Source organism: Barbus barbus (genome assembly GCF_936440315.1).
Source record: "Barbus barbus genome assembly, chromosome: 40".
NCBI classification, from domain to species: Eukaryota; Metazoa; Chordata; class Actinopteri; order Cypriniformes; family Cyprinidae; genus Barbus; species Barbus barbus.
The window spans coordinates 12,654,351-12,681,403 of NC_136718.1; the positions used below are offsets into that span (position 1 = coordinate 12,654,351).

At 35.8% G+C, this 27,053-nt stretch overlaps 1 protein-coding gene across 1 annotated transcript; it reads left to right on the forward strand.

Annotated features, from left to right (window-relative positions):
• Nucleotides 1–13,191: 13,191 nt before the first annotated feature.
• Nucleotides 13,192–19,428, forward strand: LOC306859190 (ERBB receptor feedback inhibitor 1-like). The gene is made up of 4 exons (XM_079400096.1): nucleotides 13,192–13,363; nucleotides 16,388–16,577; nucleotides 16,680–16,762; nucleotides 17,042–19,428. Exons 2-4 carry the CDS (start codon nucleotides 16,522–16,524, stop codon nucleotides 17,926–17,928), a joined length of 1,026 nt encoding a protein of 341 aa, XP_079256222.1. The 5' UTR covers nucleotides 13,192–13,363; nucleotides 16,388–16,521; the 3' UTR covers nucleotides 17,929–19,428.
• The last annotated feature ends 7,625 nt before the right edge of the window (nucleotides 19,429–27,053 follow it).

Below are 27,053 nucleotides of genomic sequence, written 5' to 3' on the forward strand. Positions count from 1 at the left end.
AATGTCATCAGATCTAAGTTATTGATCAAGTTTTAGATTGTATATCAGTATAGTAGAAGTTTTGTTTAACAGTGTCTTGAGTGAAATGGATGATTTGTCAGACTTCCAAAAAGCCAGTTTAGCAGGACTGTCTAACTTTATCAGCCCAATTATTTTGGTGATTTAAGAACAAGTCTTTATGATTATGATTATGTACACAAAGCATGGCAAGACTTCATCAGCGAAAAAGAATAGTGCATGAAAATTGAAAGTGAATCACAGGGACCCACAAACACTAAGATTGTGTCCAAACAACCCAGAACTGCTGCTGCAAAGTGACAGCAAACATTAATATTCACACTGAAGAGTTTTCCACAAAAACCAGCCAAAGACAACTTCACAAAGCCAGCATCCAATAAAGACCTGCAATTGCTAAAACTTGAATCAGACGCCAATGTTAAAATGTGATGGATGGAGCAACAAAATGAATTTCAACATCTGCCCTGGCCAGCTCAGTCACCAGATTTGAATACTATTATTAAAGTATAGTTTTGGAGAGAAGAGAGAAGCAGATTCCCTCCATGCAGGTGTTTCATAGACAACATTCAAAATGTCACATTCCATTGGAGAAAAGTTCAAACGTTTTAGGAATCTCCACTAAGAAGGAAAGCTGTATTAAAGGCAAATGATGGTCAAACACCTTAATAAAGAATTAGCTTATTTCTCAGGTGTTAATAGTATTATGTCCAACCTCATTACGTGTTGTTAAATCAGCAGGGATCCACTATAATGTAATCGTGATAATATGGGTATGACTGTTTCACCACCACGTGGATAAATTTCCTCACAGGTATATAGTGGGAATTGCTGACCCCAGGGATTTTGCTCAAAAGAAACTTCACGCACGTTACAAAGTATCTGATCAAAACACTTTCAATAGTATGTCCAGGTTTTTGTTACAGTAAAAGTGTTTATTCACATAGAGTGGGGCTGTAAAGCAGAGAGAGAAATTTGCAGATGCTGTTTTGATCTGCACTCCTGATCGTCTTCATAAGGTTTGTGGTTTCCATGTGCGATTGGTCAATGTTCACATGATAGAGTTCTCTTGAACAGCATGGTGTGCTTAGCTATTTTTTACTGGTTAATGAATGGCATACTTGCACTTTAAGTTGTCTGCTTTGATTGGGTTCAGTGTCCAACCATTTTATTGTTTTTCAGGACCCTGCTGTGGCTTTAGCTAAGAAAGGCTACCATGTACTGCTGGAAAAACCAATGGCTGCAAGTGTCTATTTTGCCCTTTTTTTGTTTGGTATTAATTGATTCAAAAATCAGTTAATACATCCATGATTTGAATACACCTCTTTTAATTTCTGAATTATAATTAATTTGGATATTTTTGGGGGACATAGAGTCAAAAATTGTAAGACTGATATTATCATGAAGAAGCCTTTAGTAGTTTTGGCTGATTGACAGTGGAGTGATTGGCGATGTCATCCACATTCAACATCTGGAACCGGTAGGATGTGTTTAATGTGTTTGCGGTGTATGTGTGTAATGCGCATCTCTCTGTGTTGTGTCAGCGCTGTCTTCTCTAATAGGTGGGGTTCTATCATTTTGCTCACTCCTTTGTCAGAGGAAACTGGAGAAACGAGGTGGAAACTCTTTTGCTCTGTTAGGCTTATGCTGACATGATTTGGATCTGATTCATCACTGGGCTGGTGGATGAATGTGCACTAAATCTGTGGTGAAGCTAAACTCATAGTCAATTAATAGAAAGAGTGCTTATTTAATTAATGTGTAGGCTGATTGCACAGGACGGTCAAGTTTAACCTCATTGGATGATGATGTGATGCAGCTATTATAATTATATTGGGCTGCTAATCTGGAAGGGGCTCTTTTGGCTCTGGCCTGTTTTATGAAATTACTTTCTTCAAATTATCGTCAAAATACATCCATATTTTTAAATCAAAATTCTTCATCAATAATCATAAAGTTTTAAGGTAGTTCTTGAAGTTAAATAATACTTTATAGGTTAATATTTTATTTTGCAGGTTTATCAAAGTTTTGTCATTTGGCTCCCTTTGCCACTTCACAAAAGATAACAAGGTTGGCATTAATATTATTATGTTTTATTTTTTTTTATTAAATGAAAAATGCTATTGTGAGATCTCATTCAAAAAATGTATTTCACAAATTTCCTTGCCAGCAAATGCTGCAGATCGATGTTTAGACTGTCCTGTAGAGGGGGACTGTGCATAATCTGCACATCAAGAGTAATGTATTCATGTACACTACAGTTCACAAGTTTGGGGTCAGCAAGATTTTTTAACATTTTTATTCACTTTTATTCAGCCAAGATAAAGAATTTTATGTAAGAGATTTCTATTTCAAAAAAATGTTTTCAACATTGATAATAATAAGTGTTTCTTGCGCAGCAAATCAGCATATTATAGTGATTTCTGAAGGATCATGTGACACTGAAGACAAAAGTAAAGGCTGCTGATAATTCAGCTGTGTCATCACAGGAATACATTACATTTTAAAATATACTCAAAAAGAAAATAGCTATTTTACAATATTTATGATCAAATAAATGCATCCTTGGTGAGCATAAAAGACTTAAAAAAAAAAAAAAAACATAATTTTGTAAAAGTGACACATCATTACTTTCTTTACTCTGCTTAATGAAGTTTGTGATCATATGATGTATATAGCACAAAAAGAACATATTTTATGGCTGACATTTTATTCATAAATCAGGGCGGTGTTGAATCTCCTGTATAATTCCCTCTCAGATATTCAGTAATGATGTTCCCTTTATGTTTGTCAACAAAGTAGAATATATTGTTTTATTACTGATTTGTTGCAGGTAGTGAACATGGAATTTGAAGGAGGCTTGACTGCTGCGTTCACCATGGTAGCATTTACAGAGGAAATATGTGAACGTAAAACATCTATCCATGGTAGTAAGGTGGGACATCGGGATCATTTGTGTCAACATTTCAGCTCTTTGTCTGTAAAGGGGTTTATCATCTATTTGCTCATTCTTTCACAAGGGGGAATTGTCCTACAATGAATATGAGATCAAAGTATTCGACTTCATCACTATTAAGACCACAAAACACACCACAGATATGGGAGTTCCAGGTAACTTTAGTAAAGGCTGTCACGGGTCAGCAGATTATCACTTTATCAACTTCTTTATTGCAGCTGTGAAGGTAAAACGATGAATCTGGAAGATAGTTTTCTCTATTTGTTGAATAATCTGAGTAATTTCATTACTCCCACTTCTCTTTTCCTCAATATAGGACCCAACTCTGATTATGTCAGTCCTAAGGAGACATTAGCAAGTTATAAACTAGTGTTTGCGGCTGAATGTTCCCATTTGGAAAACAGAGTTGATTTCTGTGGAGACCCACAGAATGGAGAGAGCAGATGAAAAAAAAAAAAAAAAAAACTTTTATATGGATTAAGTGGTTCTCACCATGAATATAGCTAAATAAATAAATCATGTCTTTTTATTCAGATGAATTATAAAACAGTAAACGTTCAATCATATTTCTTGTGTTTACTGTAACTTAAAGATATGCACCCATGCTATCAAATGAATTATGTGGAATTACTAATTGTCTAAATAAAAATCATCATATTATGGATCGTTTGTTTAGGTTTAATAATATAAATTTTAAAAAAGTATTTTAGTAGCCATTCAGACTTTGAGAAGAAATTATGCATTTTACTGAATCAATGCCAATTATAATGTGCTAAATTTCATCTTCATGATGTTTATCTTTTAGTGTTTTTAATGGCCGACAGTCAACTTAAAGGAGTATTTCACCCAAAAAATGAAAATTTGCTTAAAATTTACTCTCAGGCCATCAAAGATGTAGATGAGAATATTTGTTCATCAGAACAGACTTGGAGAAATTCAGCATTACATCACTTCAGGTATCATCTGCAGTGAATGGGTGCCGTCAGAATGAGAGTCCAAACAGTTGATAAAAACATCACAATAAACCACAAGTAATCCACATGAATCCAGCTGACCAGTTAACATCCTGTGAAGCGAAAAGCTCCATGTTTAGTCCATAGTCTATAACCCATAAAAACACTTCCTCCAGTGAAAAAGTCCATCCACTGCTGTTCTATCACATCAAAATCTGCCAACGTATTTGTTTAAGACTGTTCTGGACTGTTTTCACTGCTTTGGAGTTGTTCATATTCCCCCCCAATTTAGGTGAGATTTATTTTTCACTGGAGAAAGAAATATGGATAAAAGTCTAATTTTTTAGCAACAGAAGCAATGGTTTAAGTTAAAATGTCTTTTTAGGTGAACTATTCCTTTAAGTAGATTGTCTGCATATGCTCAGAAGCCTACGTTTTTAAAAAAGAAAAAAAAACTGAAAACAGCTCTATACATTATACTTCAGACCTTTAGCTATTTAAAATGATAGTGTGAGGAGATAAACTTTAATGGTGTACTAATAAAATGATCTATTGTTATATAATAAATAGGAATTTGTACATTAGTCACAGAATGTAGATGGCGTTTCAGACTGGGGAGAGGTGGCCTGTCACAGTGAGTTGTAGGGTGTCATAACCTTGCAGTCTGTCCACACAGTTCCAAACCTTGTTAGTTTGCTGACTTTGTGGGTGGGTTATTTTGGTTGTGGGCAGGTTACTTGAACAGATTACAAGATCATTGTATTTGACACTCATGGTGGATAAAATACCTTTTGAACACCACATCTAAAACTTTAATTTACAAAATTCTGTATGTAAATAGGCACCTTGCATCGGTTGTACAAAACCATTTTTTTTCTTACAAATATATGGTTTTAAATATGGGCCTTGGAACACGAGCAGAAATAATAATAAAAAACAAAAATAATAATAATACTTTTATTTAGCAAGGATGCATTCAATTGATCAGAATTGATCTCACTTCCCACAAAAATATTAAGCAGCACAACCATTTTCAAAACTGATATTAATAAGTGTTTCTTGAGCATCAAATCAGCATGTTAGAAGGATTTCTGAAGACTGGAGTAATGGCTGCTGAATATTGAGCTTTGCCATCACAGGAATAAATTACTTTTTATAATATTTTAAATTATAATAATATTTCAAAATGTTATATTCTACTGTATTTGTGATCTTACCGATTCCAAATTTTGACATATGTAAAACCATTCTTAAATAGTCGATTTCAATTAAATGTATGTACAAATGAATTGCACAGAAATTCATCACAGAAATGTTATTATATCTCTTTCTTAAGCTTTGTGGTTAAGGCCCTCTGTTGAAGTCATTACTTCGTTCTCTCATATAGACAGCCAGGGGATAAATCTTGGTGCATTTTGATGCCTCTGCCCTACATGACTCACAAAATGTCAAATAAATTCTATCTCCTTGCCACAATGTCTAAAATACAGGCTATACCACATTGCGTCACTCTGCACACTGGCCACTTTTAAACAAGCATAGTTTCATTATGACTGTGAGGGAGGGTGAACACTGAACTCAATGGTTGTGTAATGAATCGGATGACGACTGGCTCCCACCTCTAACATGAGCATTGTCCAGATGGGTCTGATTATTGGTGAGAGCAGTAGCCAACAGAATGTTCTTTTTGCTATGACATCTGATCAGCCAGGCCAAAGCGAAGAACAAATTATTTCCACTCGAAACGAGCGTGCATCATCATGAGCTCAACTTGAGAACCTCGTGACTCATAAAATACAGCTGTTGACTCAGACAAAGGCAGGCTTTTTATTCTTTGGAAGTATAATCACATTCTTATAGGGCTGTGTGATATGCTTAGTTAGTTAGGTTTAGTGATGTCATGAGGACGTACTGAGTTGCACGACTTTTAAAAGTTGCACACCTATGGATGTTTCCTCACTCTAATTTGCTTGATGATAAAATCCCCAGTCTGGTTCACAGATGTTCATGTCCAGAATGGGTCATTAGGGTTTGTATCTGGTGCAAAAGTCATTCAAAACTGTGCTTTGTTGTGAAATTCTGTTTTTAAACTTAAGCTGTTGAATAACCCACTCTTGGGATAAAATGGTTCTTATCATGTTTTCTCTCACAACAGAAGCTGAAACAGCAAACTATCCATCCAGAAGTGTTGTTTTTCTTTGTGGTCATTTGGGGGAAGCAGTGTGTGTTTTCTGAAAACTTGGTGAGTGGGAGTTAGAATGGTTATATTCGGTGAACTATAAGTCACAGGAACACCAAGGAAAAAGTGAACTTCAAAAAGCACACATGGTCTAAATCTTTGAGTGGCATCCTGAAAGACTGCGAATGACGTTCAGAATCCATTCTTTTGATGTATGTAGGTCACGCTGATGGAATCAGGAAAAAGCTGGGCCAGGATCCGTAACTGCTCAACATGACTGTGATATGGTGAGTCACAGGATGTAGCTTGTGAGGTGAGTGCTGGCTGAAAAACGTGGAGGCAGCAGCAGACTCCCGGATTCCAAAACAAGTTCCTGGCTGGGAAATCCAGAGGAAATCTGTAGGTCTAAATAGACAGACCGCTTCCGTATTTACAACCGGATACTCCTTCCCACACATGACTTTTCCCTCCCACCCTCTTTTTTAATCTCTTCTGGCCTTCAGTAAGAATAAAGACATAAGCATAACAGTATGGTCAGTATGATTTCTTTAATGTCTCTTATGTTCTCCAGGGTTGTATTTAATTGATTCACACAAAAAAAACAAACAAAAAAAACACTAGTATTGTGAAATATTATTACAATTTAAACTAACATTAAAAGCTCTAGGAGTAGCATTCAGAAATTTTGGTCTAAGAATAATAATAATAAGTTTAAGTAGCAGATCAGTAGGTTGGCTTTCTCAAGCCAACCTAAATATCTGTTTTCTAATTTCACATATTTTAAAATTATATATTTTTTTCTTTGATAGAAAAAGAAAGCAGCCAATACTGCAGTCTTCAGTGTCACATGATCCTTCAGAAATCATGCAAATATGCTGCTTTGGTGGGCAAAAATAAGAAAATCAAGAATAATTATTTTTTACAGAAATTCCGTCTCTCTCTATCTGTCATGTTGTAGATTTAGAATTGTTAGTCCACACTGGTTATGTAGGTTACAATATAATATAATTTCACCAGGATCATGTCATTTTAAAGTTTTTTTTATTTTTATATTTTGTTAGAATTTGTTTTTATATATATTTTTATGTTATATTTCATCTTGTTTCATTTTATTTATTTATTTATTATGGTAGAATTTATGTGCATATTTTTAAATGTAGTGGGTTTTTATGATATTTATTTGCACATTTTTTTCAATGTAGTGGTGACGGTGATGCCTTGGTACGAATGTAAATGTACTTAAAAACACTCAGATGTTGTTTTATGAATAAGGATACTGTTTTAACTATAAAATTTGTGCTTTTAAGCAGTCAAAACACATCCCTCATTCCATAAAACGATCCATGGAAGTTTGTTCTGTCTTCTTATTCCTCTATATCAGCCTCTTTTGTATTCCTCTCTGAGTCTTTGGAGCCCAGTCTAAAGAAAAAAAGGCACTTTTGGAGGAGATTAATGTGCTGGTCTTTTCTTCACAATGCTCTGCGGAAGCCACCCCTCTGGGTGAGCAAACCTCATGCCCTTTCTGTTGCCTGGAACCATGGGTAATTGAGTGACCCGTCCTTCTATTGCCGTATCCCAGGCAAACAGCAGTAATTACCTCTTTCTTTTCTACGATCCAACCTAAATGGCCTTTCATGGTTTCTGTTACCATGAAATCATTTGTTTTTTGTCCTCAAATCATTTGCTACTTCCTAGCACACTTATTCAATTAAAAGACTCCCTTTGTCTAAGTTCCCTTAGCATCCTGGGAAAGTGTGCGTGACTTGAGAATGGATGCCCTTGTATTTGTGTGACTGGAGCTCAGTGTTTGTGTGTGTGTTTGTCCCAGACTCCTCTTGAGAGTGGCCGTTGTGATTTTGTAAGCTAAAGTACTTGAATGAAAGGAGGAATAGATAAGCATTTTGCCTCATGTTTTTGTTATCTATATAATACAACCACTTTTTTGTATGAGCAGCTGCTTTGGTATAAAAATACACATCAATACTTCCGTTTGCTCTTTGGTCCTGCTTGTCATGGTTGATAGTGGCACACTTACTGTCATGCAGCTGCTCTCGCCACTCAAGGTCACATTAAAGTGACTCAGAGACGGAGGAAATTAATCCTCCCCTCCAGTAAACCTGCTGATTTGCTGAAGAAACTCCTGTGTGGATTTAATCTTCTTGTCCATTAAATGTTAAAAGCCCCTTTTTTATATGTTAACGGGCCATTTTTTATGTCGCTGGAGTTTTGAGTGGTATGCATATGGTAGCCTGACGCATCCCAGCAACCTTTGTTCAATACACAGAACATGATGAAATGCAAATATTTCTAAATTCAACCTTTGGGACTATTCACATTTTTTGTCTTACGACATATCCTGAAAGCATGGCTGTTTTCATCATGCATGAAACAACAAAGAGTAACACTTTCTTACAGCATATTCTTTTTGATACTTTTTCATTGATCCTGGTGAAATATCAAAATATCATTTTGAATATCAAATATTGAATATCATTTTGAAATATCATTGACTTTTCTTAGTGTGCACGTGATCCTTCAGAAATCAGTCTAATATGTTGATTTCTAATATGCTGATCAAGAAACATTTCTTATTATTATCAATGTTGAAAACATGATATGTTGATTTCTGATATATTTCAGGATTCTTCGATGAGTGAAAAGTTCAAAAGAACAGCATTTATTTACTGTCACTTTAATTAATTTATTGGGTTCTTGCTGAATAAATACTGATTTCTCTGGATAAATAAAAATCTTACTGAACATCTGTCTATGTATATAACAACATATTAGTTCATTCATTTAAAAAAATATCATATTCTTATATAAGTCCATCTAACGACATTCTTGAATCTCTCCGCTATTTTATCTCATTCAATAGATTGTGTGAGATGCAGTAGTGGTGCTATGGAGTGCCAGGGGCAAGCAGTGTGTTCGCATGACCCTGCCTATCGAGTGAAGCTCACTGCAGCACTTGCTTACAAAGAGACTTACTCATAAGAAAAAATGCAGTGGGTGATCTGAGCCACCATGACCCATTAAAACAACAACAGAGAAAGCTACTCAACAGCCCTGTCAGGTTCCTCCACCTATAAACTAACTCAGTCAATCATGTAAAAGAGGTAAAAGTAATGGTTACAGTGTTTGACAGACTAGCTTCTGCAATCAAAACATGAACAGAAACAACAATAAAACATTTATTTTACACATCTCATATCCAGAGATGAGATCAAAGTGTTTTTGGATGCAGATAAGAACTTTATTATTTTATACCATTTTTATCGATTTAGTATGTGAATGTTTTTAAGCAGAAATCTCCTCCCATGCTATAATGTTATTTCCATTAAGTTGTTTCCTTCAATTGCCTCTAGAGATAAAGAGTATCTCTGGAGCATGTAATCAGAACAGAGGAAATGCTATCAGTCACCTGCTTGTTCCTTTCCCTATTGCTCTCCAGTGAACTTGCAAAGGATTCTCAGCCTGCCATCATTCATATTGTGGAGAACTCGGGCGGAACATAAAGAACAGAGAGTGAAAAGATGTATGTGTTCGTCAAGGGAAGCACTCTGAATTGACAAAACATGCGCTGAGAGCAGTCATTCTTGTAAAACATTTGCCTTGCAGTTTATGGCATGTAATTCCTCCATGTACGCCAAATGCATGCACTGTGCTTCAGATAAGCATGGCTAAAATAGCAGTTACATGGGTTCATTTGGCATTTGGATAAATTTGCATCAGGAGAGAGCATTCAAATATATAGTTCCTGTAGAAATCATTTGTGGTTTTCAGAAATTGCTCTGCACTGTGTTCGCCTACCTGGGAGCACTTCATTTTACCACACACCCACAGCTCATTCCCAGAAAGGCCCAATATTCCAGATAAGCTCTTTCTCAAGTATGGTTTTGGGGTTGTTATAATGCCCACAGGGTGCCTATTGTTCATGGCTTTCGCAGGAAGTTAAATCTCAAGGCTATGATGTTGGATGCTGCTCACAATAGTTATATTATGTGACTGCACATACATTACAGCCAGTGCTATTATTGCTAATTAACACAGTTAAAATAGGTTTCGGTAACTGAAATAAAGCTGAAATAAAATAAAATATATATCTGAGATGGACTTAGATAAAAATTTAAACTCAGACAAAAATTGTTGAGTTGTTTCCTTGGCAAGAAACTGAAAATATGTTTACGTGCTGAAATGACAAAAATTAAAGTGATTTAATTCAAACTAATAAAAATGACAAAAGTACATACCAAAATTGCTAAAACTTAAATTAAAATGAAAAATTAAAATATTCAAATGAAAGCTGTTCAAAATATCAATAAATACTAGAATAGAACTACAATGACATTGACTACAACAAAGGCTTTAAATATAGAGGTTATAGTATTTTCAAGAGCATGTGTCATGTTTAAACTATCACTGATTTTATAAAGATATTTTTAGTTCATTGTTCCTGATCAATAAAACCATAATCATTTCCTGTTAATCACGATGATGCAGAGATTGTGTCTTTTTGTGATCTTGTTGAGTTGAGCAATCAGTTCAGAAAGGTCACTGATTTTCAGAATCTGAATAATAGAAGACAGAAATAAAAATAGAAAAAGAAACTAAATATAATATAATGTAATATAATAAAGATTATCTTATAGTATTACACAGAAATACTCTGAAATACCCTGAGGTATAGTGGGTCAACTTTGATATAGTTATCTAAGGACATTGTTTCATGGGATGCATGGCATCAGCAGCTGTGTGGGACCAGGGACAGGAAATGAATTAACCCTCTCCTTGGGAGTTCAGTCCCCCTGTGGCCTCCAGCCTCTCTCAACAATCATCACAGGCTTCAAGGGACACAAACAGCACATCAACATGCTGCTGAGCGGGGTGTTTTTTCCACAATGATTTATAGTTCAAACATTCATCTGCTAAGTTAGCGTGCTGTATTTGATTGTGACTCTGTTTCCCGTATGTGATTTGTCAGACTGATTTATTCACTCTCTTAAGAGTGAATGAAATGTGTGTCTGAGTCTGAAGGTTTTATTCATTCTTATTAATGGATTATGTGAAGCCGTCTTCTGTGACCAGAGTGGACGTGATTCATTACACATTAGTTAAACCCTTTTCTGTAACAGCCTCAGAGTTGTTTGCGTTCTAGAGCAGTGATTCAAGACCCCACAACTCCATATGGAAGAAAGATCCAGCGGAAACGATCAGCCTCCACAGAAAGTTCCACCCTCACACTCCCACTTTCTACGCCCACATGCTATGACAGCTAGACATGCCCACGTGTGCCTCCCGAATGCAGCCTGTGCGAGTGGAAACAGCAGTTTGGATTTGAGCAGTGTTGCCAGATCTTTCTAGAAAACAAGGGATTGGTCTGACACAACAATCCTACAATAAGCAACTTGCCTTTCAAAAAGTGATTTCAGTTTTTGTGTATACTTCATACGCATTTCTTAATATGATTGTTCTGATTTATTCAACAAACTGCAAACTGTTTCTGCAACAAAATGTTTATTAATTTATGTTTATAATCCCACAAAAAAGGCAACCCTTCTGCCCATGTTTGGGCTTTATGAAACAAGTCAAGTCACCTTTATTTATATAGTGTTTTATACAATACAGATTGTGTCAAAGCAGATAAAAAAATAGTGTGTCAATAATGCAAACAAAATTCAATTCTGCTGTAGAGCAGCTCTAATAAGAGGACATCATTAAACAGTCAATTTTTTTTAGTTAAAGTCAGTTCATCCTTGATTTAGTAATGTCATAATCCAGCTCAGTTCAGTTCCCTTCCAATAGTGTCTGTGCAATCAAGTCGACAATATTGCCAAAAATTATGTGTCCCTAACTAAGCAAGCCAAAGGCAACAGTGGCAAGGAACCCAAACTCCACTGGTGACAGAATGGAGAAAAAACCTTGGGAGAAACCAGGCTCAGTCAGGGGGCCATTTCTCCTCTGGCCAGATGAAACAACATAGTGTGGTTTAATTTCAGGCTGCAACACAAATCAGAATTGTGCAAAGGTCTTGTCTGGCTCTTGTAGTCTTTGCAGAGGATTTGTACCAGTGGCCGATGAGGTCTTCACAGGGGATCTGTCTCTGGGGCTCATCTAGTTTCTGTGGTCTCTGCTGACATTCAGGGCTGTCAAGGTCTGGATACAGACTGGATCCGGGAGACTGCAGTGACCATCTGATCTGGAAACTGTCTGGATCTGGTGGCTACGGTGACCTTGGAATAAGAATGAAACAGTCTAATATTAGCGTATGCCATTCTTTGTATGATATAACGAGTACATCGGGTGTTCCTGGTTCTGGTTGACCTAATTAATGCAGCCTAAAAATCCTTTAACGGATTTAAATTATAGAACTGTGATAATGTGTTACAGTAGGCTATGTGTATTAGATTAGATTAGATTAGATTCAACTTTATTGTCATTTATGCAGAGTACAAGTACAGAGCTAATGAAATGCAGTTATGCCAGGTTACAGAGATGCGTCTTTAATCTAGATTTCAACTGCCTCCCGAACAACGCCAGCAAGACTGTTCCAGAGTTTGGGCACTAAATAGGAAAATAATTTAGCGCCCTCAGTCGAGTTTAATATTCTAGGTATTATCAAATGGCCAGAGTTTAGAGATGGCAGCGGACACAAAGAACTATAAGAGCTCGCTCAAGAACTCAGGAGCTAAACCCTCCAGGGCTTTATATGTATTCAGCATGGATTTAAAATGTATAAGATGTTTAACAGGGAGCCAGTGCTCTCTAAAAAAAAAGAGCCCAAAATCGATTAAAATAAATGGACATGGCAACACTGGATTTGAGCCTCCAAAACATGCAACATAATATGAATGTTAGTTACTTCATTGCTAGCTTATCTCAAGGACTTTATAGCAATTGTATGACTTTGTCAATACAGGAAAACTTGCTGCGTTTTACTTCAAATAATTCAATACATATGAACTCAAAACGTGCTGTTTGTCACAAGCCATATAAGGTCGCACAAAACGGCTCCTTTAAGACAGTGGGCGGCGCCTACGAGCTGACGTAGACAGTCCTTATAAATAGTTTCCAGCTCGCTGCTTTCTGTGATGAAAGCGGCAAGTTGAGCGGCGGAATATATTACTACACGTGCGTTTTGTTTAATATATTGTTGTGAAAGTTTTATGAAGATACTCCGGGATTAATCACAGCACTCGTACAAGCTGTACTGGATATAAGAGAGCAGCTATAAACACAACCCAGCGAAACATTTAACCTGTAAGTAACGTTAGCCTTAAATATTTTAAAGTTACTTATGTTTTACATTCAGCATACAGATGAATATGTCCAAATGTTCATTGCAATTGACAGTTTATGTGCAACTCTCTTCTTATGGCTGTTCTTTGGACTGGGATATAGTTTGAGATGAGTCGCACCTGACTCAGAAAGGGTTTGTCAATGGGTGTGTGTTGAAATAGATGTAGAAAACCTGTCCACATATCAGATTGATCTTTATATTCCCACTGCAATTTCGTATTTTACAAGCTGCCCTGCTACGTCAATCCAGGGAACTGTTTACAAGACCGCAACCAGTTGAGTGCGATCTGTCCTGTGTTGTAGTAGTAACCTAGTTTATCATTGACCACAGCTTTATGAACTCTTGCACGTCTTCTGTTATGTATTCATCGCCTCCAGCTGATTCTGCTTTTCTGTTACCTATTTTTTTCATTTACTTGCCTATGGAACTTCGCCAGCAATGCACAGATATAAGTATCAGTCATCATTGCATACCAAGTTATGCATCTAATCAAAGTGCCCACTGTATGTTTCTGTTTTGTGTTTAGGTGTTCATCTTTCTTGTTTACAGTCTGTCACGTAGGCCTATTGATTTAGAGGGGATTGAAATCTTTATTTAAACGGGAGTGTCTAATTGGCGTTAATATTATTGCATATTATTATGTGATTATATCATTAAGAGAGAATTAATTAAGGTGAGGTACAGTGACGTGTTAAAATAACCGTATAGATGCATAGACCAGCATATAGTACTTGTATAAGTTCTAATTTTGGGCCAAGGGAAATGCTTCTTAAAGTAAATATTAAAAAACAGCCAACTTGAAACAAACAAAAATGCTAACTTTCTTGTAAAATGTATAGTATAATATAAATGCACTGCAATCAAAGCGATTCCTATCTGTTATATTATACTAATATTAATAATAATGTGCAGTGCATTTATATTATATTGTAATATAATATGAGTGCACTGGAATCACAGAGTTTCCTATCTGCATAAATTGATAGCACTAATCTAATCTAGCCTAATATCTAACCTAATGTTGTGTGTGTGTGTGTACACACACACAAACACACACAAGATAGCTCTGGTCCTCTTATCCTTTTTTATGCTGATATTTAGTATTTACTTGGTAGTCTTTTGCGCACTGTGATTAGACATACAACTAATTATGAATGTTTGTATGCTATATCAACTTTTAGTGCCACATTGCTAGCAAGGTTTCATATGCTTGTGTGTGTATATATTTACTTATTTATTTTAACCACACTTTGTTTGGACAGGATTAAAAACATAAACTACTGTAAAAAGTGGATTTATTTCCTGTCCAAGTTCTGTGGAGATTCACAGTGAAAGCTTAATTTTGTGTTCTTATGTGGTGTTGGGTTTTAATACAGAATTTACCCCACTGTACTGTTTGGCATAGTAGATGCTGTTCCTCTGAGTAGTGGATCAGTACGTCCTCTTTGGCTGCTGTCCCAGGCCCCGCTGGTGACGTCCTACCTCACACCTCTTTCATGCCTTTATGGCAGGGCTTTAACCTCACGGATAAGAGCTGACTGATGTTGAAAATGCACAGGCACTCTCTGCAACGTAAACGCATAAAGAACCATTTATGCTTTAGCGTCACATCTGCATGGAGGTCTTTACTGAGAGAATTGGCGATTGTTAGATTCTGCCTTTCACTGTTCTGACTGAGGCAAAGCAGAGGCCGAGCATGTGATAAGTTGCATAATGGAGCCTGCATGGGTATTTCATTGATTACATTCTGACTTGCGCCCAGGCATTCCAGCACATCTCACTGAATGGTTTTGTTTTTTTAGCACAGATGCTTTATTGTATGTTGGTGTAATGTCTTAAAGAACTGATGTTGCATCATTGCAGCTTCATAGCGGAGCCGTTTGTTATATCTGCCTGCCAATATAACAATGGAAAAACTGCTTAAAAAAAATCATCTTCAGTCACGTGGCTTTTGCAAGACAACCCGTTTCTGCAAAGAACGTTTTTAGTGTAATGTTTTTGTCCTGTTTAAATGGGTAATTTAGATTTAGAATATTAATTAGGGCGTTGATTGCTTTATGAAATAGTATTATGAAAAAATATTTGCTGTTAATATATTTTTAAATGTAATTTTTTCTTGTGATTGTAAAGCTGAATTTTCAGCAGCCTTTACTCTAGTCTTAAGTCTCAAATGATCCTTCAGAAATCATTCTTTGATTTGGTGAAAACTTTTTTTTTTTTTTTTTTTTAATGCTTAATATTTTTGTTAGGGATGGGCATTTTTCAAAAATATTGTATTCAAATATTTGGCCTCATACAAAACGAATATTCAAATAGGTTTAATGAGAGACTTTCTTTTAATCAAATTTGTCAATTTCTGAACAAGCTTATAATTGGGCCTTATACACAATGTTCTACAACAAAGTTAGGTTATATCTCAAGGTTTTATTTGGTTGAAAATGTGTGTAAACAAAATATACATATAAAGAACAGAAGCATTCAAGCTCAAGCAGAGCAAATAGAAAAATAAAGCAAGCCATGCCAATTACAGTACAGAATGTACATAAACTCGAGTTGGACTGTTTATTGTTTATATTGTTTCATATATTATTTATTTGAACTCGAAATCTTTTGTAACATCATATGTTGCTACTGTCACTTTTGATCAGTTTAGTGCAAGGTTCCTTAAATCTTGTTCTGATCAAACTCCCCTACCTGTGATTATTTTTCTAATGATCTTGAAGAAATTGATGGGCATGCTCAGGTGTGTTTGATTAGGGTTAGAGCTAAACTCAAAAGAGGAAAAGTGGCTCTTCTGTGCCAGATTTGAGGATCCCTGATTTGGCAGAAAAATGTAGTTTGTGACTTGAGCTTCGAATAAGGATAACCTTTTAAAGATTTTCTCGTCTTTATTACAAAAATTACCTTTTTTTTTTTTGACAAGATAACCTTCTCTTCTCACCTACTGTATATTCAAACAACCTTTTCTTTCTTCTTTTATACAGTTTTCCCATTGCTGTTGGAAAAGTGGAGCATAAAAGGCCTGACTTGGTTACCCATGGCTGTATTATGAGTTCTGCAGGTTCAAGGAAGGTGGAGACCCCACAGGCCTGAACTAGCCTCCACTCTCTTTTACATTATGGCCTCAGCCCAACCGTACTGGGATCAAGACCATGACCACGACACCATGGATAAGTGAGTGTGAGCTGCAGTCCTCAGCTCAACCGGCTGTTATATATTGAGAGATCTACTTCTCCAGTTACCAGTATTGACACCTTCCATTTTTGTCTGTTGTAGGCTGTTTTTTGGATTTGGTTCGAAGTCCATGGACCACAGCTTGAGAATGTATCAGCAAAACTCTGCAAACGTGGGCTTTGAAAGTAAGTGAGCGCTTGATATTGAATTTTATCAGTTATATCACAATCTGGTCACCCTCTGTTCTCGAAGCCTGCTGCGGATGTTTCTCAGGAAGCGCAGAAGGTTATAGGAAGTGTATAATTGTCATTTGCTCTGCTGATAAGTGAATCCTTTGATAAACTCGCTATGTTGAGGCTGACATCATTTTAAGAGATGGAGCCATAGAAAAATAACTTAAGGTGTAATTTTAAATGGTTTGTGCTTAAATCCTCATTTTTTTCCCTCTGTGTTTTACTTCACAGGAAAGATGCCTGGCTCCTGTTCTCCATGTCTGTCTCCCAAGACTCCCAATCCTACACAGCTGCTGTTTTCCTCTCAGTGCCACCCACCTGTGGGAGACCAGGTGGTTCCGTCTTTACAGAAACTGTCTGTTTATGAACACATACCCCCTTGTTTGCCCAGGAGAACAACTAAGCCCCTCCCACCACTCCCGGACATAGGCAACCTCTCCTCTGATGAAGCAGAAGACGACGAGGTGGAGTTTTTCTCCAGCACCTCTGAGAGCCAATGTCTGGTGCCTAAAACCCCGTCCTTCCAGTATGGCGTGCCAGGGAGGCGCAGTTTTCGGGGAAATGGTCAGATAAACTTTGCGTATCACGAAGGACCTCAGTGGGAGCAGATGGTTACACAGAACCAAGACAGACCCCAGCGCCGGCTGCATCGCTCCCATTCTGGCCCTGCCGGATCCTTCAAGGCCACCAACTTCAGACCGGCTGGCCTTCACCATTCTCCCCACAGCCACCCGCAGGAGAAACCCGAAGTCCCACCTCGCGTCCCAATTCTTCCTCGCTTCAGTGAAAGCACGGACAGCAGGCAGCCGTCAACCGATGACTTTGATGCAGACAAACCCCCTAAAGTGCCGCCAAGGGAGCCCATTCATCAGGTCATGCCACGTGCCATTAGTCCAAAAAGTCTTCCAATTTACGTCAACGGGGTAATGCCTCCTACTCAGAGCTTTGCTCCCTATCCGGAGTACGTCAGTAAGGCTCAACACAAGCAGAGCTGTGAGGGCTTGCTGGTTCCCCGTAGCCCCTGTATTCTGCCCATCATGGAAGATGGGAAGAAAGTCAGCAGTACCCATTACTTCCTCCTCCCTCATCGGCCTGGGTACTTGGCCAAGTTTGAGTGATTTTTCAAAGAATCAGACTCCTAGTGACTATTAGCAGCTGAGTGGTTAGTTGTTTGCTTGTTTAAAGTGGAAATAAGGAAGGCTGGATATAAAATGTTGTTTGACTGAACAGATTCTACAGTGTTACGAATTACTGGTCTGTTTAAGAATTAGATGAGTGTATTTGGACTACACACAAAGAAAAACAAAAAAGAATTGGTTTACCACTGCTGGAAACTACAGAACAGCTCTGAAAGTGTCCTTTGTTGGATGGGATGCATGATTAATCAAAATGAAACCGAAGTTGGGATTTTGACTTGAACACAAGATTTTACAGTCTCCCTGTGGTTTTCTGCCAAAATAAAATCTATGATAAATGGTTCTGTAAAATAAGACTATTAGTAATAAATACATTACAGTGAACTATTGCAATAGTAGTATTTCTTGTTTTGCTTGTATTGTTATTAATAAGCACAGCAAACCTGGAGCTTTTTTTAAATTACAATTGGCTTGTTCCCTTGAATCATGTCACCCTATTTATTGATTTCCATGTTCTTTGTTGTACTATTTCCTTGCTGTATTGTTAAATTAGAGTGTGCAGTATCCTTTAATGAAGGAATAGGATTAACTGTTACACTGTTAACACTGTGTAACCAGAGTATAAGCTGGTCTTTATTTTATTTTGTTTTTTTATTCCTGTCTCTGTAACATGGAACGGTAAAGTTGCATGTTTTTTTTTTTTTCCTGTTTAAGACATACACCAACAGTATAAATTCATATATTGCTGAAAAATGAAAAGACTAGTATTAGGAATGGCACTCATCTGAATTCCAGATAGTTAAGAGCAGCCAACTTTTATTAGTCGAGGACTATGCCATGTGATTTACACCTATGAGAAGCGTGATGATCAAAAAGACTGTACTAATGTAGTGGCATAAATGGAAAGGTCTGGGCACAGGGGATAGTATTCTAGCTTTCATGTGAAGAATGCATTTTGCTTTCTTTTTTGGCTATTCAGATGTGACATCCATTTATCACTTGATTTTTAAAGAGTAACACTTGTACCTGCATTTTGCTAAGTGAAAACGGATTCATTTGTGTTAAAGCCTTTTTTTTTTTCCTTTGGTCACGTCTGTTACAAGGGCAGAAATGCCACTGCCTTGCTGTTTGGTGTAAATGTTTTTTGTTTTTTTGATACCGTTTACCATGAAGTTATAGAAGCCCATAACTAGTCCTGGCCTTGTGCTTCATGTATTTCTTACCAAACATTGAGCACTGTTGTGTTTGTGATTAGACTTTTTTTTTTTTTTATATATCATCTTTACATTATCAGACCAGTAACTGTTTGTTTTCAGCTACTTATGTTTTGTCCAGCCAACAAAATGACTTGGATATTTTCTGTGTGAAGGCTAATGTTAACTGACTTTGTTTCATCTGCTGAGGAAACATGCACTTCTAAAATGTACAGTATTGGTGTAGTTTTTCACACCAGACTATTTAAATAAAGTAACTTATTTATACAGATTTCTTGAATTATTTTAATTGCAGTGTGTTGAATTTATCATATCCTGGGGTTTTAAATGAACTGTTCATGGCAAACCGTTTCATAGGCTATCAAAGGATAAACCAAGATGACAACACCTCTCTCTCTCTCTCTATAAATCTGATCAGTGGATGATTCACATTTTTGTTTTTCCCGGTTCAAGCCAGTCTGTTCAAGTCAAGTCTGGCTTATTAGTATGGAGGATATGCAGAGGTAATATCAGCTTTATCTCTATGCTGTTTGCTCAAAGCTGTGATAGTGAGGAGACTGTTACGCTTTTGAAACTAAAGCCCGAGTCACTTCCTTTAAAATACGACCACATCAATGTGCGAAATATTACAGGAAAGTGGAATATTTCTAAAGTAAGCTGCCCTCAGTGAGTCAACCCTGGCGTGTATGGTTTCTGTTGTGGACTCCAAACTAAGTGTTATTTCCCTTAATGTAACTGTCACCACATAACTACTAAAGGAAGCAACAAGTCTATATGTACATTAATTTAGCTGTTAATTAGCTGTAATAGTCCTCCTTAACTAAATTTTCTGAATATGACAACTAATAGTTATACAATTTTAAAGCACGTTGCGCCATCTACAGCTTATAATTAGTAATAAAGCGCTTTGAACTGTGGGAGTTTATTGAAACAGGCGAGTAGCGCCATCTCTTGTTATGTGCAGAAAAATCCGGTTTCCTACCTTATTCTGTCCTCTGGCAAAACATTTGTAGCTTAATTTCTACCATGTCCCATGCCCAAATTTATTATTATTATTAGTAGTAGCCTATTATTGCACCAACTAAGGTCCACACAAATCAGTGGTCTGTTACCTATTGTTCATTATCCTTTAAATGTTAATTCTCATCGATTTTTCTATTTTGTTTAATATTAATGTTAAGTAAAGTATTTTATATAGTGTTTATATTATGCTGCATCTAGCCCCTAGGTTTCAGCACGTAAAATGTACCTTTGGGCTTTTATGTTTAACACAATGTACTACAGTTTTTTACAATCACTTTTGTACTAATAATAGAAGCCTCGTGTCATTTTTCAAAACTCTAGACACAAAACTCAAAACAGTCATTATTTGTAACACAAGCTGCCCAATGTTCAAAATTTTAAAGAAGACTTGCATTTGCAGAAACATCGGTTGGGGTTAGTATTTTACTAATAATAAACACATTTATTATGAAATATCATAGGAACATTACTTTAGATCACCCACACACAAGATACTTGTAGTTTTACTGTGTAGTTGTTAGTACAATCATGTCTTGTAGGTTTGGCCACAGGTTCTCATCCACATCATAATGGATGTTTTCATTAGTTAAAAAACTTGGAAAAAATCTTTTGGTATGGCAAATACAGGCCTGACATTGGTCTCCCCTTGTGATGTCATTGCACGCATCATCTATGGCCTGGAGAAGAGGGACTTGTTTGTGAGGGGGCCTTCCACCTTCCACCTCCATGTGGATAAATTCTTCAGTCGGGTTACAGCAAGGTAAGGGGAGTACGGGGGTGAATATAAGGTGATAAACTGTGGATGGGCCTGAAACCATGATTGCTCTCAGTGCCATCGCTAGGAATTCTGGTCCCATTGCCCTGAGGTTGCTATGGGGTCCCCTCAAAATCACATTTAGTGGGGGGTGGTCAGGCCCCCCAGCGAACATCGTTCTGGGCCCCTCTCAACCGCTAGGCTCTCACAACACTATCGCAGTACTATCACAGCATATATTCATATGTATTACTAAAGCCATAATTATATATAATTCAGTAATGATGACATTAATCGCCACGTCAGTAACTTGCCACTTGCCATAAAACACACGTCAAGGCCACAGTATTGTGCATATTAGATTTTATTCCCCTTTATCCAGTAGATGGCGGTAAAACATTGTTTTACATTTTAAAATCTCATGCTGGAGTGTAGTAGACTGTAAAAATGAATGAATGGAAAAGAGCAAGTATTAATAAATGAAGTTAAACTTTTCACAAAGTAATTGTATTCCAATTAACATTTTGCGTAATTTAATTTAATTTAATTTAATTTAATTTAATTTAATTTAATTTAATTTAATTTAATTTAATTTGTATTTTTTTTATCATTTTGGGATGTTTTATTGCTTTGCTTACATTTTCAAAGACTTTTTTCCACAAAAAAAGTGTTGTAACACATTTTTTCAACCCATATTTGTCTGTTACAAATGAGAGTGATAATTGAGTATCTGCTGGAAAATAAAATGTGCGACAATTGAAATTAGAAGCTTAGAAGCAAAACTCATCTCTGTATCACTGTAACAATGTTGCTTACTGATTCTTTGTAATTCTTTGTGAAATTGACTAGCAATTTCTGTGTGAAATTTGGCGTAGAAACAAGTTTGTTTCAGCTAATTTCTAACTGTTCAAACTGATGCTGTTAAAACTCACAATACAAAAAGATGATATTTTGGTTACCATTGACTTCCATTATAGGGACAGACATTTCTCAGGTTAGAATGATATGAGGATGGTTACATTTTTGGGTGAACTATCATTTGTAGTATAAAATAACTAATATATTAAAACTACATTTACATGGTAAAAATGTGGACATTATTTATCTAATTGTCAGTGCATCAATCATTTTAAAATATTGGTCACATTTTAGTTTGGAGACCAATTCACACTAATAACTATTAACTACTTTTTCCTAAACTTTCAGTACAGGAAAGGACTAATGGATCTAAAATATGGCCATGCTATGTGCTTTATAAGTAGTAATAAACAGCCTGCTAGAATTATGTTAATGCTACTAAGCAACTAGTTAAGAATTTGTCCACAAACTAAAGTGTTACCAAAATATTTCTACATAGCACTCTATTTAGTGGGAAACTGACATTAAAACATTCAAATAAAGCAAAGTCAATGCATGCATTAAATAAAGAAGCACCAGAAGCCATCTCACTCTGTTAATCACCTATTGTGCCAAATAAAGACTGAAGATGTTATTCAACCATACAACGTCATTATCATGCATTCTGTTTGTGTGTGAAAAATCTGCAAATGAATAGAGACTTCAGATAATTATTTAGCAAACAAAATGCATCTTGCATGGTGGATCTGCAGTTCTTGATCAACAAAATGCAGACATTGATCCCGGAGGTGGCTCAGCCCCGCATGAAGGTCTCATGCTCTTCTGGATTCCAAGACTGTCTGTTCCAGTCATAATCATCTATGAAAAAACAACTTAGAGATGCTGGGATGACCTGATAACACTCTGAGAAGCGCAAAAAAAAATACACCACCGTACTAAATTAGCTATGTTTACAACGCCTTTGCAAACACAAGACTGTGTGTTTAGTTGGCTGTTTGCAAAAGTAAGTTTTAAGACACGATTCCTGTCTGATTGCTATATTCACATTGCATCTGGTGATTTCTGCCTTTTACGGTGTGACAAAATGCGATTTGATTAAAAAGTAAAAACAGATTTTACTTTGTCACACCACATGCTGGCCCATGTGATAAACTCGAGTCAAATCTCAAAATATTTTTTTTAAGGTTAGCCAAAATGTAATTAATTCCATTAACTGTATTTAGGAGACAAAACATCTTAGTCAAAAATGTCATTTTATTTATTTTAGAGTCTTAACTGAAATCTCAAAATGAAGTTGTAAGGTTACCCAAGATTGTAAAATATGTATTTATTTATTTAAAGGTTATTTCAAATGTTAAAATAAATATTTCATTTAATTTTTTACAAAATAAAGTTTGAGATATTCATATATAAATAGTATATGCCAGAACTCTCAACTCTAAAATAAGAACTAAGGCCTTCTTGAGTTTTGAGGAATTTGGGAAAGTTTTCTTCTTCAATTTGATTATCATTTGAACTAACATTTGCGTTTCAGTGTATTGCTGTAACCTCCACGCCACTGGACAGTGAATGACAACAAATTGAGACAAATTTTGCAGAGTAATTTGATTTGATTCATTGTAGATGCCCTGTTTAAGGCATGCCACCTCACTCCGACTAATTAGGGTAAAAATGGGGATCAAATCAATGTTTAGGCTTTCTAGAAATATTGGTATAGTTCAACAATCACTTTTTATATTTTGTCATTACTGCCACAGTGTTAGCGTTTACTTTGAGCTCTATATGCTAATCATAAAAATAATAATAAGAATGACTTCAAGGGAAATGAATAGATTAAACATCAGGTCTTGGCGTTTAAGAAAGGAACTTATGGTAAAGCTGAGGTCGCATGTCTTTCAGTCAAAGTTTTGGAGTTACTAACAGGAACTGACGAGTCATTTGATAAAACTGGAACCTTAGAATATCATGCATCTTTTTATGCACTAATTTTTTCATAACTCTTCATGAGCCTTTTTTTAAATGAACAAGTACACACGCAAGGGGCAAAAGTCACAGTAAAGGAGAGCCACAAGGGGCATCAAATGATTCTCTTCATGCACCAGTCTTTAGATTGATTTAGTGAAACCAATTGGGGCAGCATGTAAAATCGGGGATGTTACTTTCATCTACATGAAACAGACCTCTTTCTTCTATGACATTTTCTGGGAAGGTCCAGACAAACTGATTATGGCAAAAAAACAGCCAGTCTATCACATGCTGATAAACCTTGAGACATGTCTTGTTAGAGGAGGTAACCTCCCGTTCAGCCCTACATTACCCTCATCGTACCACTAAACACAGAGGATGATACTTATTTTAATATTTTTTTGTATTTAATTGAGTATTTAATTGAGCCGATTTGGGTCAATCGTGGGATTCTTGTTTTTCCTACGTGTTAATTTATTTAAAAATGATCTTACAGTGATACTTGAACACATTTTCTTTGGTGAGCATGTTTTTCATTTCTGTAAGAAGTCTCTGAGCATATCGGATCATTTAACTTTTTTATGAAAACTAGTTCAGGTGGTAAAATGTCATGTGGTATGACCTGAAAGTGTGATGATATTTATGAAATATTTACATTTGCAAAGAGCCTGTTTACTTTAAATACATATTTATAAATGTTTTTGAAAAAAGATTGAAAAAAGACACTATAACATATCTTAAAGGTGTGAAGAAAATGTTACGGTTTTTAACTGATGCTTAGACCACATAATATTTTAAAACCTTACTTGAAAATTGTATCAAAACAAAAATGAAGGAATCCCACACACAAAATGATAATGAATTTTTTTATATGTTTTTTTAATATTTAATATGTTTGCAAGCACTGATAGTATGTGCGATTCACTCATTTTTGACTTGTTTTTGGTTGTTTTTCCTAAGCAACTATCGATTACCTGCAGGTGTGTGAGGGTAATTGTTGATTGATTGCTTGATTTTTTTTTTTATAGTAGATTATGTGTCATTGATGTGTCATTTACAGTGTTGGGGAGTAACTAGTTACATGTAATGGAATTACGTCATTTAATTACAAAAAAATAAAATAAAAAGTTAATTAAATTACCATTACTTATGAAAATGTTAACAATTACAAATTGGGTTACATTTGAATATTTTCACACAACAGACAGTATTGATTAATTTCCCAAATTGCATTGACTGCTTTATGAGACACCAATGTTTCAGGAGTTTAGAAAATATACTTATTAGATAACTATTGTATTTCCTATTTAGGTTTATGTATATGCTTTATTTTTTAAGATTAACAGTTTTTTTACCCCAAGGCATTGTGAGATGCCAGTGTTTCCTGTCATAGCTATGCAAGGATTTGATTTAAAAACAGTATTAAACTATATCTTATGATTCTAATCTGTATTTAACCTCGAAGTAAAAAGAGGTGTTAAAGTCTGATTTTGTGGTGTCTGTGCTGGAAAATTAAATTATTATAATCTTAATTCAAGTGATAAAGGATTTTGAAAGTCTGACGGTAATCAGTGTTGAGTACTACACTGTAAAAAAAAAAAAAAAGTTGAGCCAACTTCAAATTTTAAGGCAACCAGCTTCAGCAGATTTTTGAGTTATTTTTGTAGGAGATTCTCAACTTTTTGTTGTATAAATTTAAAACAAGAAGTTGAGAAAACTCACAAATCTGCTGAAGCTGGTTGCCTTAAAATTTGAAGTTGGCTCAACTTTTTTTTGTACAGTGTACAGTAAGGTTAACCCTGCCTGCTTTTAAAGTTTCAAAATGACCTTACTTAAAGTAACTAAAGAGTTACACTACTTTATTTTAAAATAGGGTAACTTGTAATCTGTAACCTATTACATTTCCTAAGTAACCTTCCCAACACTGGTCATTCACCCAAAAACACTTGGGGTATTGGCCATAACAGTGCATGGTTTTTACTTCTTTTTTTCCCGTCCATAGACAATACAATTTGTCCTAAACCCAAATAACTAGTCTGTTACTTGTTATAATTGTATATTTAATGATATGGCTCGCAGAATCGAGTTCATCCAAAATGTGTCAAATGCCCCCATATTACTTGTTTCTGATTCTCATTTCCTACATCTAGGGTCAATCCATGAAAATATTTATCAGGTTATGAGTGACACAGTGATCCCAGAACAGCTCAGTTATAGAAATGCCTGCCCATGACCCCTGGTTTGTATGTAGTAAGTAGTTAATAGTCTCAGTGTATTCAGGTTTAAGAGAGAAAGAAACACCCCATGCAGCATGACCTTCCTGGTCACGACCTATTGATGTACACATGTCCCCCCATCACCCTTCACAGCACTCACCAGCACATGAAAGAGTCCATCAGAGGGGATGTATCGTGTGAGAGCATGAGGCACAAGAGTTCATAGTGCAGTGGTTTGGTGCTCCATGACAAGATCACAAGGCATCCTGAGAGCCTTTATGGTGCATTTTATGTCTGAATAAAAGATGGGAGGAGAGAGAATAATATATCTGTTGTTGGACCAAACTTTAAATTCCATTATTTTATTGTGAGATGAGAGTTTTTAATTCTAAATGCAAGGGAATAACACCGCTGCATTAAATAAAAGTGTAACATTTAAATTTGAAATTAATATTTTATTGAATTAAATGTATGGTAATTCAAAAATAGTTGCATTCTTCGTTGTCTATTTTTCTGATTGGACACCAGGGTCACTTTATCAGCTCCTTCCACTTCAGCGATACCTCAGTTCAACAGTAATTTACAGTCATTCATTAACTGTACGCTTGGGACAGAATATTACTTCTGTGTTTATTTCAAAGCCTTTTATTTTCTTGTGTTTTTGCCTGAAGGTTTGGAGATCTGTAAGATGGTTTTGAAAGAAAACTCTCATATGCTCACCAAGGTTTCATTTATTTGGTCAAAATTACATTTAAAAAAATCATATAGCAAAATCTTATTATGTTTTCTATTTTAATATATTTCAAAATGTAATTTATTCCTGTGATGCAAAGCTGAATTTTCAGCATCATTACTTCAGTCTTCAGTGTCACATGATCCTTCAGAAATCCTTCTAATATGCTGATTTGATGCTCAAGAAACATTTTGTTGAAAACAGTTGTGCCGCTTATTATTTTTTTGTGGTAAGCACTGGTTTTCTTGTTTCTTTCATGAAAGAACAAAAGAACAACAAAAACATTGAACAGAATTATACAATAAGTAAAAAAGTATATATTTCTTTACCTAATTATGATTTAA